At 44.8% G+C, this 13,838-nt stretch overlaps 1 protein-coding gene across 12 annotated transcripts in view; it reads left to right on the top strand.

Annotated features, from left to right (window-relative positions):
* Window positions 1–529: 529 nt before the first annotated feature.
* TCF7 (transcription factor 7) overlaps window positions 530–13,838 on the top strand; it is a 219,032-nt gene continuing 205,723 nt past the window's right edge. For 3 of the 12 annotated variants that reach the window (XM_073573771.1, XM_073573775.1, XM_073573772.1), the window contains exon 1: window positions 530–1,123. In XM_073573771.1, the coding sequence (XP_073429872.1) occupies window positions 811–1,123 (313 nt within the window). In that variant the 5' untranslated portion in view covers window positions 530–810. The remainder of the gene's footprint in view (window positions 1,124–13,838) is intronic. The other 9 variants (XM_073573778.1, XM_073573777.1, XM_073573766.1 and 6 more) reach the window with 7 other exon arrangements.

The raw sequence follows: 13,838 nt of genomic DNA, 5'->3' as shown, positions 1-13,838 counted from the left end.
GACGCACACCTGGAAAGAACGCATGCGCACAAAAACGCAGACGAACGCATGCAAACGCAAGACCATGTGTATGCCGTGTTAAGCATAGTTACGCATGACGCATGCGCATGGATGCGCTGCTCACAAGAACGCTAATGTGAAACCAGTCTAATAGCTGCGTATAACGTCGCTTTCTCCACGTACGCAGTTTTACGGACGCGTTTTGCCTCCATACAAGGTCTGTGCATGAGGACTAACAGATCGACCAACCAATTGATGGCAAAAGGTAACGATAGCGACATCTGTGGTCAGAAAGCGCCTGATCTGCTGCGGATGAACTGTCCTGAGTGTATTCTCATCAGTCAGTGCCGAGTACAATATAGGACAAGACTTGGGGCACACTTGGGGAAGTGTGAGGTGTCCTTCCTACTAGAAGCTGGTTCCCCTGGCAGAAGAGATGCCTTGCGAGCAGCAGGTCCTGCACACTCTGCCCCCTGTGGGCCATCACTCTCATCCCCTATGACTGAGGGGGCCTGTCTCTTTAAGAGCCTGCTCTGCCGCCTTGGTTCAGCCCCCGAGTGCTCGGCGCAGCCATCAATCAGCAGGCGGCGTGCTTTGAAGTGCTCTGCCTTCCCCTTGTCCTCACACGATCACAGACTCCAGACTGCACAGCTCCTGTCCTGTGCTTGCCATCAGCTCCCTCCAAACTTTTCCCTGTGCCCCCTCCCCTCATGCAGGGCAGCGATCGCCTGCCTGGTGCTGCACTGTGAGCCCTGTGCCCCCAAGCTCTGTGCCGCCCTCAGTGCCCGAGCAGGGGCTCCAGCAGCGACCATGCCCCAGCTGAGCAGCGGAGGAGAGGAGGACCTGGGCGCCAGCGATGAGATGATCTCCTTCAAAGACGAGGGCGAGCAGGAGGAGAAGATCCAGGAGAATGCCTTCACTGAGCGCGACCTGGCCGACCTCAAGTCCTCGCTGGTCAATGAGTCCGAGGCTCACCCGGAGGTAAGCGCAGTGTCCCCGGGTGCCGCCGCTGCCCGGCGTCCGCACACAACTCCTCACTCCCTGCTCTCCCCACAGGCGATCCGGCGGGGACAGGAGGCGCACAGAGGCTACCAGGAGAAGCTGGCAGATCACATGGACGATGGTAAGCTCCACTGCCTCCCCTCCTCCAGCAGAGCCCACCACAGGCCGGAGGCAACGGGTGACCTGTGGCATCCGCTCAGAGTGCCAGGCAACCTGCAGGCACCGTGCCCACAACTTACAAGGAGCATGACTGATAATATTGCCTTCTGCGGTAACTTGTGACATTAGTGCCACCGAGGTTAACGGCTTATATTGGTGCCACCCGGGGTAACATTGGTGCCACCCGGGGTAACTGGTGACATTGGTGCCACTCGGGGTAACTGGTGACATTGGTGCCACTCGGGGTAACTGGTGACATTGGTGCCACTCGGGGTAACTGGTGACATTGGTGCCACCCGGGGTAACTGGTGACATTGGTGCCACCCGGGGTAACTGGTGACATTGGTGCCACCCGGGGTAACTGGTGACATTGGTGCCACCCGGGGTAACTGGTGACATTGGTGCCACTCGGGGTAACTGGTGACATTGGTGCCACTCGGGGTAACTGGTGACATTGGTGCCACTCGGGGTAACTGGTGACATTGGTGCCACTCGGGGTAACTGGTGACATTGGTGCCACCAATGTCAACGGCTTTTATTAGTGCCACCCGGGGTAACATTGGTGCCACTCGGGGTAACTGCTGGTATTGGTGCCACCTGGGGTAACTGCTGGTATTGGTGCCACCTGGGGTAACTGCTGGTATTGGTGCCACCTGGGGTAACTGCTGGTATTGGTGCCACCTGGGGTAACTGCTGGTATTGGTGCCACCTGGGGTAACTGCTGGTATTGGTGCCACCTGGGGTAACTGCTGGTATTGGTGCCACCCGGAGTAACTGGAGACATTAGTGTCACTCGGGGTAACCTTTTATATTGGTGCCACCCAGGGTCACTGATATTAGTGCCCCCCTGGGCACCCGTTGACATTATGACATTAGTGCCACCCGGGGCACTGCTTGGTTGCGTGTACACCTTGCATATTAGTTGCAGTCCAGATTTTCCAGCAGCAGCAGCGTTCAGTAACAGTACAGCAGCTGTGGATGGTTCAGCACATTCTCAGCTCCGCTGTTGGTACACTTGGGTGCACATACGCCAACGCGCAACATTAAACAACTGTTAATCGGTAAGTGTATACTGATCGGCCTCTTTACAGTCAGACTGCACTTAACGATCGGTTATCGTTCATTCAGTGCACATAGGCTATCATTGTTCTCGGCAGCACGAGTACTATGTACCCAGGACATTGCGCTGCCAAGAACGATGATCTTCTGACCAAACCAAGCGATCATTTCACCCGACTGACAAGCATTTTGACATTTTAGACTGCATGGTTACTGGATGATGAGCATTCCCAGGATAATTGTGCAGTGCGGATGCCCCTTTATTCATTGTGTGTGTGTGTGTGTGTGTGTGTATATATATATATATATATATATATATATATATATATATATATATATATATATATAATTAGTGACCGCCGCAATTCTGCAGCAAATCTTGCTTGTAACACAAATTTTCTCATGCAGGAAACAATATATTTTTTTCCCATGGCGTTATTTTTCAGTGTGCTCTCACAGGTGTCCTTGCAAAATATTCATTAGCCACCTTTTTTTTTTTTTTTTTTTTTTTTTTTTTTTTGCATTTTTTTTTTTTTTCACGTCTTTTTGGTGCAGATTATATGTAGTGGGTTTTAATGTACATTTTAGTGCGGAAGCACTACAATTCCCCACTCAATATTGCAATTGTGATATATACATATTTTTTTCACTTTTATTTTTTTTTCTGGCTTCCCATAAAGGTCTACAGGAAACAAAGCCACCAAATATGTACAGTTCCCATTGTTTTCATATACAATATATATACAGCAGGCTTGAACTGTTAAATGCGGAGTATTTTCTGCACATAACAAAAAAAAAAACAGCAGAATGAACAGACTTTTTACACAAGTCCCTAGGTGCTTGTTCACACGCAGTGTTTTTGTTTCCCTTTTTCCATGGTGGAAATAAAGGATCGTTTTTCGATAGCCGCTAAATTAATGACTTTCCTAAAATCAGTTCCACGTTGTACTTTTTCCCTTGCGGTCTTTGAGCTGCGGTGTTCGTCTTTTTTTTTGTGTCGTGTGAATTCTTTCTGCGCCTTTATTGTGTTTCCCCCCCCCCCCCTGCTTTTGGATGTTTGCAGCTGATTTAATAACAAAAAAAGCACATTTTTAATGTGGAATCGCCGCTGTTTTCTGGCATTGATCTGCAGTAAACACTGGCGGAAATTCTGCATGTTAGTGTGCGAAGCTCAGGACAACGTTGCCGCAGACTTCTTGTCTGAAATTTGCTGATGGAAAATCTACAATCAGAATACAGGTTTTCCATCCTGTGTGGCCGTATTCTAAGACTGGATTCACATGAGTCTGATTTCACCATAAAACTGCAGCAAAATGCGCATGCGCTACATTTTATTGGTAGAAAAAAAATCTGCATCACATCTCCAAACGAGCGGCCATGTTGCTGCTTTATGGTGGGTTCACATAGGACAATCTGCAGCAATGCACCACAGGTTTCACCATTAGCACCGCTGTAAAAGGTGCAGGGTAAATTGAAATTGACATGAAAAAATCTGCATAATGTGGATGAGATTCATAAAGCTAGTCCTGCAGCACGCGGCGGGTCTACACATGACACAAAGTGTGTGAGCGCACCTTTGGATGTACTCGGATCTCCTTGCTGAAGAAGTCTGCACCATGCGGCTGCTATGTGCAGTATGTTTGGATCCTCTGTGGATTTTACCTGCCCAAATCTGGAGGTAAAATCCGCAGCATTTCCATCACATGTGGATTTACCCTGACGCCATAACTAAAAGTGTGCCTATTGTGTCTTGTAATTTTTGTTACCGTTTACGTTACCAGGGCTGGTTATCGGCTATGGGATACATGTCCTGATGCACGTTTTTAACCCAGCTATTGACAACCGACAACGTTGTTCACAGCGGTGACAGTTGATCTAGTTTTTCACCCTTTTTTGTGTTTTGCCGCTTGGTTAGATTTGCTTCTCTGATATGGGCGGGGTGAGCTCGGCATGGATTGGGCAAAATGTAGCTAAACTTTTTTTTAAAATTAAGGCGCTGACAAATGATCAGAGGCTTTTGGAAAACAAGAGCCATCATCTTTTGGCACAATTCTCATGCCCATATTTTGTGCATATTTTTATTCTTCTGGGTATTTCTCTGTCTCTTTACCAACACTTACTTTTTCATCATGCGATAATTAAATAATGATGTAACTTTCTAATATTCTTTGTTTCCCTTCTCCACATACAAGATCTTTGCTTTCTGTAGGTGAATGGGACCCCTCCTGTATTATAATGAGACTGTAGAAATCTGACGGGAGTGTGGCGAGTCGATAAGAGATTAAACCGTCTGTTGAGGACTTCACATTTTCAGCCACATTTCACACATTCAGTACCTGGTCAGTATTTTACCTCAGTATTTGTAAGCCAAAACCAGGAGTGGGACAGTCAGAGGAAAAGTATAATAGAAACACGGCACCACTTCTGTGTTTATAACCCACTCCTGGCTTTGGCTTACAAATACTGAGGTCAAATACTGACCAATGCTGAGGTCAAATACTGACCAAATACTGAGTTAAAATACTGACCAAATACTGAGGTCAAATACTGAGGTAAAATACTGCCCAATGCTGAGGTAAAATGCTGACCAAATACTGAGGTAAAATACTGCCCAATGCTGAGGTAAAATACTGACCAAATGCTGAGGTAAAATACTGACCAAATGCTGAGGTAAAATACTGACCAAATGCTGAGGTAAAATACTGACCAAATGCTGAGGTAAAATACTGACCAAATGCTGAGGTAAAATACTGACCAAATGCTGAGGTAAAATACTGACCAAATACTGAGGTAAAATACTGACCAAATACTGAGGTAAAATACTGCCCAATGCTGAGGTAAAATACTGACCCTGTAGATGTGGCCCATGTCATATTCTCATCTGTTTTGCTATTTAGTCTGGGCCATTACATTCTATGGAGATCTGTTATAAACAGATGACATACCAGTAGTTTTTACTTCAGTTTTCCATCTGTGTTTCACTGACCCATTGTGAAAGGTCTATGTGCTTCAGGTTTTACAAAATGGACGAGAAGCAATAGATGCAAAACGGAGGCAATACGTATCACACATGAGAGAGAAAAAACTGTAAGTGTTTGATGGATGTAGAAACCAAAATGAAGGTCTGAATGAAGCCTAAGCCTAGAGCCGCAGCTTCTACAGGTGCTGAGCAGCAGATCTCCATATGTGAGAAATAACATACAGTAGTTCCTACAGGTCAGGTCCATGTAGCACTGCGTCACTCCGTAACTGGAATAACCAGTATTATTACTGCTTTCCCAGGTACCATTTTATAAGGCTTTGGCTGGCAGGTCGCTGATTGTAAAGAGGATCTCTGCTGCATACAAGCACAGATGCTAGCCACATTAGGCAGGGGTCACCTGGAGCTAAAGTGGGGGATGGATGTGACACGGGGAATGTGCAGTCATGTGGTGGCGGGATGTAAGGGAACAGAATCTCTCGGCCTGCAGACACTCTATAGGATAGATTCTGTTAAAAGTGTCAAAAATAAAAAAGAATGTTGCCCATAACAACCATCACAGGGGCTCAGTCCACCTGACAATGGCGGATCTTAATAGGGGCGGATGGGGCGGTCGCTCCGGGCCCAAGGTTTTTTGGGGGGGCAGGGGCGCGCTGGGCCGGGTGGCAGAGAGGCAAATGCCCCCCGGACCGCTCCCCCAGCACCTGTACAGGGCCAGCCGTGCCCTGTGCTGTGACGCCGCCGGCAGCAGACAGCCGCCCGCGTCACATTCTATGAGGGGCCGGGAGCTGTGCACGGCCGTCACCTTGACGGCTGCTCAGCTCCGGCTCCCTCCGGCTGTACTTCCGGGTCAGATGTCGGGCGTGCGCGATGACGTCATCCTGCACGCGCCGACATGTCCCGGAGGATGCTGAAAACAGAGGCGCTGCTGGGGAGCGAGCCGGCTGTGAGGTAAGTATGGGGAACTTTTTTTTATTTTTTTTTTTATTTATAAAATGAATTAAATGGGGGAGGGGGTGAGTGGGGGCTGTACACAATGAAGGGGGGGTGACTGGGGCTGTACATGATGAAGGGGGGGGTGACTGGGGCCTGTATATGATGAAGGGGGGGTAAGTGGGGGCTGTACACAATGAAGGGGGGGTGATTGGGGCTGTACATGATGAAGGGGGGGTGACTGGGGCCTGTATATGATGAAGGGGGGGTGAGTGGGGGCTGTACACAATGAAGGGTGACTGGGGCCTGTATATGATGAAGGGGGGTGACTGGGGACTGTATATGATGAAGGGGGGTGACTGGGGACTGTATATGATGAAGGGGGGTGACTGGGGCCTGTAAATGATGAAGGGGGGGTGACTGGGGGCTGTATATGATGAAGGGGGGTGACTGGGGGCTGTATATGATGAAGGGGGGTGACTGGGGTTGTACAGGATGAAGGGGGTGAGTGGGGGCTTCACAGGATGAAGGGGGGGATGAGTGGGGGCTTCACATGATGAAGGGGGGTGAGTGGGGCTGCATATGATGAAGGGGGGGTGAGTGGGGCTGAACATGATGAAGTGGGGGATAAGTGGGGCTGCACATGATGAAGTGGGGGATAAGGGGGACTGCACATGATGAATTAAGGGGTAAGTGGGACTGCACATGATGAATTGGGGGTAAGGGGAACTGCACATGATGAATTAAGGGGTAAGTGGGACTGAACATGATGAATTGGGGGTAAGAGGGACTGCACATGATGAATTGGGGGTAAGGGGCACTGCACATGAAGTGGGGGTAAGGGGGACTGCACATGATGTGGGGGTAAAATTAACTAAACATGATGATGGGGGAGTGGGGCTGCACATGAAGTTGGGGGGGAAGGGGACTGCACATGATGAAATGGAAGGGGGGATAAGGGGCTGCAAATGATGAAGCGGCACTGCAGATGAAGTGAGTGGGTGATAGGGGACTGCAATGGATGAAGTAAGGGGACTTCAAATTAAAGTGGGGACATTAAAGTGGATCCCCTATGGCCAGGATCACGTTGGGCGATTTTGTGCGTATTGGCCGTAGGCCTACAGCTTATGTGCAACGTCTTTTTAGGCCATGTCCACACGTGGTGGAATGGTGGCGGGTTTTCCGTATGGACCCGCAGCAAACTAAGTGCTGCGGTCCGTACGGCTGTCAATTCCCGCACGGGGACCGCAGCGCTCAGGTGGGAAGGGGGGTACAGGGGCCCAGGTTTTATGAACAGCCCCGGGCCCATAGTCCACTTAATCCGCCACTTCCACCTGATGAACATTTGGTCCATTCATTCCACTCGTTATTTACATGCACAAAACAGCAGCGTCTTACAGTGAAGAAAGTGAACGGGAGTTATGTAAATCTCATGCACACTATGCTTTTTTTTTTAAATTTTTCTTCAGGGTGGAGAAACTGACCTGCAGTTCAATTTTGAAGTCTGCAACAGGCCAATTTTTCTTTTGCAGTAAATATTTCATTTGTGTTTTTTTTTCCCCATATAGATTTATGCATTATTATATGTGCAAATGAAACGAATGTAATCTGCACATGACTTTATTAATAAAGGTTTATCAAGGCGAAGCTACTGGAATTTTCCAAAGCAAGTAAAAAAAAAAAAAAAAAAGAATTTAAAAATAAGCACTCAAAAATGCAATGAAATATTCGCACCAAGTACTCATTGTGGGAACTTAGCCGAAAGAATAAAAGCTGACCTCCGATTGGCTTTTTGATAACAATGCCAGTTTTCGGCACTTTTCTTCATCTTTTTTTTACCCTATTCGACCACATGCACCTCCTTGACCAGTGGCAAATCTAATTGCTCCACCTTGACGGAGAATGAGTTCATCTCTGCTTTTCCAGCACAGAATAGTTCTCGTGACAACCCAAAAAAGTCATGACTTGTCCCATCACTGTGGTGATAGCACATTGAGAAATGGTTTTGTGCAGGAGTTTATGGGCAGTTTGATGTTGGTGTGATTGGCAGACCCCTGCCTTGCATCTGATGCTTAGGGGGGACGATCGTGAACTTTCATGCCAGAGGAATAATACTTTTTAATAGTTATTGTTTGTAGTGTACCTAGCTTTTAAATTGACTCTGTCACAAGGTTTATGCCACCTGATCTGACAGCATAATGTAGGGGCAGAGACTCTTATTCCTGCAATGTGTCACTCGGCTTGCTGTAGTTTGGATAAAATTACTGTTTTGAGTGGGAGATTATCACTACAGGACTAGAACACCTGCTGCCAGGTAGTCCTTCACATTCATGCACTGTGATTAACGCCATTTTCACCACTCCTTTGCCACTTTCTGCCTATGCACAGTGTACAGAGAAAGCTTTATCCAAAGCTCAGTATTCAAAGAACTAGTAGACCTGCAGCAGATAAAACAGTGATTTTTTTTTTTTTTTTTTTTTTTTTTTTTTAAACTGCAGCAACCAAGAAAGTTAGTGATACTTTGCTGGAATCAGGGTCTCTGCCACTGCATCAGGCTGCTCTCAATTGCAATAGCAAAAACTTGTTGCCAGATTCCTTATAAACATCAGTAGTCAATAAATACTGGATATAGAATAGATATGGATGTTTCTGAGCAATTTGCCATCAATCAGACTCTATTATTTTGAAGGCCAGTGCCAGAAGTTGGGACACACAGTATTATTGAATTGTGTGACAGGTGAAGTTATGTAATAATAGGAAATCCTAATGATATCTTACCCATTCCCTAGCCTTAGTTCTGTGTTATGATCTGAATGAAACTTTCCGCTTTTAGCAATGTTCACAATGTGTAAATCTATATATGTACTGGCCTAAAAGTGTTACATCTGTGTAATGTGGATAGCAATGATATCATGTAATTACTATAGGGACTGGCTTTGTTCTGTTGCTTTTTTTTTTTTGATACTGTGTAGTTTTTCCAATCTTGATAGAACGTTCTGTTTGGAGGATTGTCCCAATAATGAATGTTGGGATGTTGATGTGATTTTTTGTCCAGGGAAGAAGCTGGACCATACACGTGAGATGGGTGTCTTCTGAATGAAGCTTTGCCGATCGTTGTACCAACAGGTATATCGGCCGGTTCTCCCATACACTCCTCTGTTCTGTAAGACCATGGCATATCCCCGGTAGAGCAAAGCCGTCTTCACTATGAAATCGGAGATGCCTGATTGGGGTCTTCCCAGGCCATCAATTGACCCATACACATTATACTGTCAGCCAAGCCCATAGACATCGATGGGTTCAGCCAACATTAGTCTGTGTGTGGGGCCATTAATATGTACCCCAGCCATAATCTGCTATAATCCAAACACGGCTAACCAACACAGTAAATGGTCACAAATGTCCTGTATTGAACACATGAAGCACCAATCTTCCATCTTGTCTGATGATTTAGACATGAATATGTTTTGGATCATTTCCTTTGACCGTTCTGCTGAATGTTTGGTTGGTTTGGGTTTCCTAAGATCCTGTGAAGGTATCCACCTACCCTTTTCTTGGGAGAGAGGTGCCGACCTTGGTTGGCCACTCTTCATTACCGGTAATGGGACAACTCTCACTAGCAGGTTATTTGTGGCTTAAATATTTCCAACGTATTCCACAGCGATGTACAGAAATTGTCATCACTCACAGCCTATGTTCTCATCCAGTGGGTTTCACAATCCTACATTTTATTTCTCAGACACAGAAGAGACCGAATCCTATCGGTATGCTTCTGGAGTATGGAAGAAAGTCAGAACTCTCCTACTAGTCGTATTTACTTTGGATCTGTAAGAGAACAGTGCAGACCACTGAGTTCCCTACACTAGAAATAGAAAAAGTTTGTCTTTGATAAATAACCATCTTCCTTTTTAAAATTAAAATAAATAACCATCTTCACAAAATGTTGATCAAATTCATACAGGAGATAGAAAACCTGTCATATAACTTTTCTTTCCCCTGTATGATGTTGATTAAACGACCATCTCAATAAAATGTTGATAAAGACAATATTTTTTTACTTCTCATGATGCTGGATTACAACTTTTTTTTTTTTACTATAAGTCCTTTACTTGAGGAGGTTTTTTTTTTTTTTGCATTGCTTGTTGTAGTGGGGAGCTTACCGCATATACCCCTTGCTGTATGTCCTACCACCAATGGTAGGACCACCTACGGTAAATATTTAGCTCTGTGTAAGTGCAGTATATTCCTTTGGCATTGTGGAAAACATTAGGTGGAATTTGGGATTAAGTGTACCCTTATAGTACATACTAACTTCACTCTAGAACTGAATAGTCATTGATGAGCAGCTTTGCAGAGTACAGTTGTGACATTTCCTCTGCAGCGAGCCACCAGGGGAGTGGTGCTAATACACCGCAAAGGAAAATAGCTTGTCAGAATACTTTCACCTCAACTGTTGTAGGAGCGAGCGCCACTGTACCTGAGTTGTGATTTGTCATGTGTGACCCTATTGTTTTGCTCTTTTTACCTTGAAGTGACATCTTGCAGGATTAGTCATTGCTTCTCCTGGAGTGTAAACAGCTCAAATAAATGATGTTTGAAGGACCCAGATAAGTCTAATTGATGAAGAACAAAGGCTTGCGTCTAGACAGCGGATGATAAGGAGTGACATACCGTATTAAAATCATCACATCTTTTGTCGGAGACGTTACCAAATGTAATAACTGTGGTGAGCGGATATTAAAATATTCTGCCTTCCAGTGATCTCGGCAAGGAGTGTGCCCATGTGTGAGAGAAGGATGGTAGATGGTGAGAGTCACTGCTGGTGAGACCTCTGTGTGAGGGGACGCAATATACCGCATGCGGTTTCTGGAGGAGCAATGGGAAATAATCCATAAAATATTAGTCCCTGTCACAGACTAATGTGTGGAGGTTTATTCTACTGGTTAGGTGGGATTAATAACAAAATAGACACCACAATAGGAAAATAATAAAATATTGTATCAATCTACCTATAATAACAATAATGAAATCAAAATAATGCACATATTAAATTATTCCTTGTATGTCATAAATTTGAATGGAAACCATTCAATACTGTAATAGAAACAAACCACTATGTATGGACCATCAAAAATAGAAAGACAATGGGACTGGAATATATATTAAAACAAAATATTTTTATTCTTTAATTAATTCAATACAGGCAATCATAGATAGATAGTGTAAAAGCAAGTGCCAAGGGCAAACCTAAAAAAAATTTTTTAATTACTCTATACAAATGTATGATCATTCATACGGACTGTCTGATAAAAGGTATCATAACATGATATAGTATATCTCCATACCACACAAAGATGTCAATAAAGAATTTAATATATATAAAATGTAAACAATATATAAACTAGCGAATATATCAAATTACCACATACCACAGCAGAATAATTCTGTCCACAATTGGGTTATAAACTAGTATATAAATCCATTTTAATCATATGTCATAGTAGTGAATAGACCTATAACACAGTGTGTGACCATGGAATGATGCTCAAACTATGTGAGCCAATATACATGTAACATACCCGTAATATGGAGACAGCCACAAGGTATTGCCCGGCACTCCCCGACGCGCGTTTCGGAACCAGCGTCCTTCGTCAGGTGGGAGCAGAAGTCCTCTTCTAAACTCTAAGGCTATGCGCACACGCTGCAGATTCACCAGCGGATTTTTCTGTGCGGATCCGCAGGTAAAACCGCGGGTAAATTGACCTGCGGTTTGACACCTGGACAATGGAATAGGTGGCAAACCGCAGCAGAATCCGCAGAAAGAACTGACATGGCAATTCTTTCATTGGATTTAAAGCCGCAGCTTTTCCGCAGTGAAAAAACCGCAGCATGTGCACTGCGAATTGTAAATCCCATAGAGTTACATGGTACTGTACACTGTCTGCAGAACTGCTGTGGATCCGCAGCGGCCAAATCTGCAGCGGACCTGCAGCAGAATCCGCAGCTTGTGCATGTACCCTAAAGGTGCTATCGACATTCGAAATTCTCACCAGATGTCCGTAACATCCCATCCAATCCACCCAGGCAAAGAAATCAATCGTAGATGTCCATAACTTAATTTATGTGTAATTAAGAGAAATGATGCAGAGAAAAAGTTTTCATGTCAATATCACCTTTTATAGATATATCTACATAGAAAATTGGTGATATGTTCTAAACTTATTACACCCGCTGTATATACTCGACTGGCGCCACTCTACCTTCCTCAAATTGGCTGCAGCACTTGTACAGGGGTTGGACAAAATAATGGAAACACCTGGAAACATCAACAAAAGTTAGTTTAATATGGTGTAGGTCCACCTTTTGCGGCGATTACAGCCTCATTTCTCCGAGGTATGGATTCATATAAGGTGTGAATTGTTTTCCAAAGGAATTGTAGCCCATTCTTCAGTTAAAACACCCTTCAGTTCTTGGAGCGACGATGGCGGCGGAAATCGACGTCTAACTTGAATCTCTAAAATCGACCATAAATGCTCTATAATGTTGAGTGTTATGAATGGGTCACCGAGGAAGAGAGCAGGTCCAGGCTAAGCCACAGAAAACCAGAGAGGTTGGTAGCTAAGTGGATTGCAAACCCTTGATCCTATCCACACAACTAGCAGTAGCCGTGGAGCGTACCTACGACGATCTTAGACGCCTCGGCACAGCCAGAGAGCTAACTAAGCCTAAAGCAAGAAAGGGGAAATCTAAACTGCCCCAGAGCAGACCCCAAAGGAATAGACAGCCCCCAAACATATATTGTCGGTGAGACAAGATGAAAACACAAACGCAGGTAGGAAAATAGACTGAACAAATGATGGGGCCCACACTGACTAGACAGGAAAGGAAAGACACTGTCTGCAATCACACAAAAAACCATGCAAAAAGTCAAGCACGTCTGATGCAAAAAACACTGAAGTCACATGACTTCGCCCCCCACTATATTAGCACTCTGGTCTCTTTTTGCTCTGCTTTCAGAATATACCAATCTAATAAGGGATAAAACAAACTGACACAAGCAGTAACATACAGTTAGGTCCATATATATTTGGACAGAGACAACATTTTTCTAATTTTGGTTCTAGACATTACCACAATGAATTTTAAACAAAACAATTCAGATGCAGTTGAAGTTCAGACTTTCAGCATGTGCCACCCTGTTTTTAAAGGGACCAAAAGTAATTGGACAGATTAAATAATTGTAAATAACATGTTCATTTCTAGTACTTGGTTGAAAACCTTTTGTTGGCAATGACTGCCTGGAGTCTTGAACTCATGGACATCACCAGACGCTGTGTTTCCTCCTTTTTGATGTTCTGCCAGGCCTTCACTGCGGTGGTTTTCAGTTGCTGTTTGTTTGTGGGCCTTTCTGTCTGAAGTTTAGTCTTTAACAAGTGAAATGCATGCTCAATTGGGTTGAGATCAGGTGACTGACTTGGCCATTCAAGAATATTCCACTTCTTTGCTTTAATAAACTCCTGGGTTGCTTTGGCTTTATGTTTTGGGTCATTGTCCATCTGCAGTATGAAACTATGACCAATCAGTTTGGCTGCATTTGGCTGGATCTGAGCACACAGTATGGCTCTGAATACCTCAGTATTCATTCCGTTGCTTCTGTCCTGTGTCACATCATCAATAAACACTAGTGACCCAGTGCCACTGGCAG

Source organism: Dendrobates tinctorius, unplaced genomic scaffold, assembly GCF_039654945.1.
Source record: "Dendrobates tinctorius isolate UK_male_01 unplaced genomic scaffold, ASM3965494v1 ptg000036l, whole genome shotgun sequence".
Lineage (NCBI taxonomy): Eukaryota > Metazoa > Chordata > Amphibia > Anura > Dendrobatidae > Dendrobates > Dendrobates tinctorius.
This window is presented reverse-complemented; position numbering and strand designations above follow the sequence as displayed.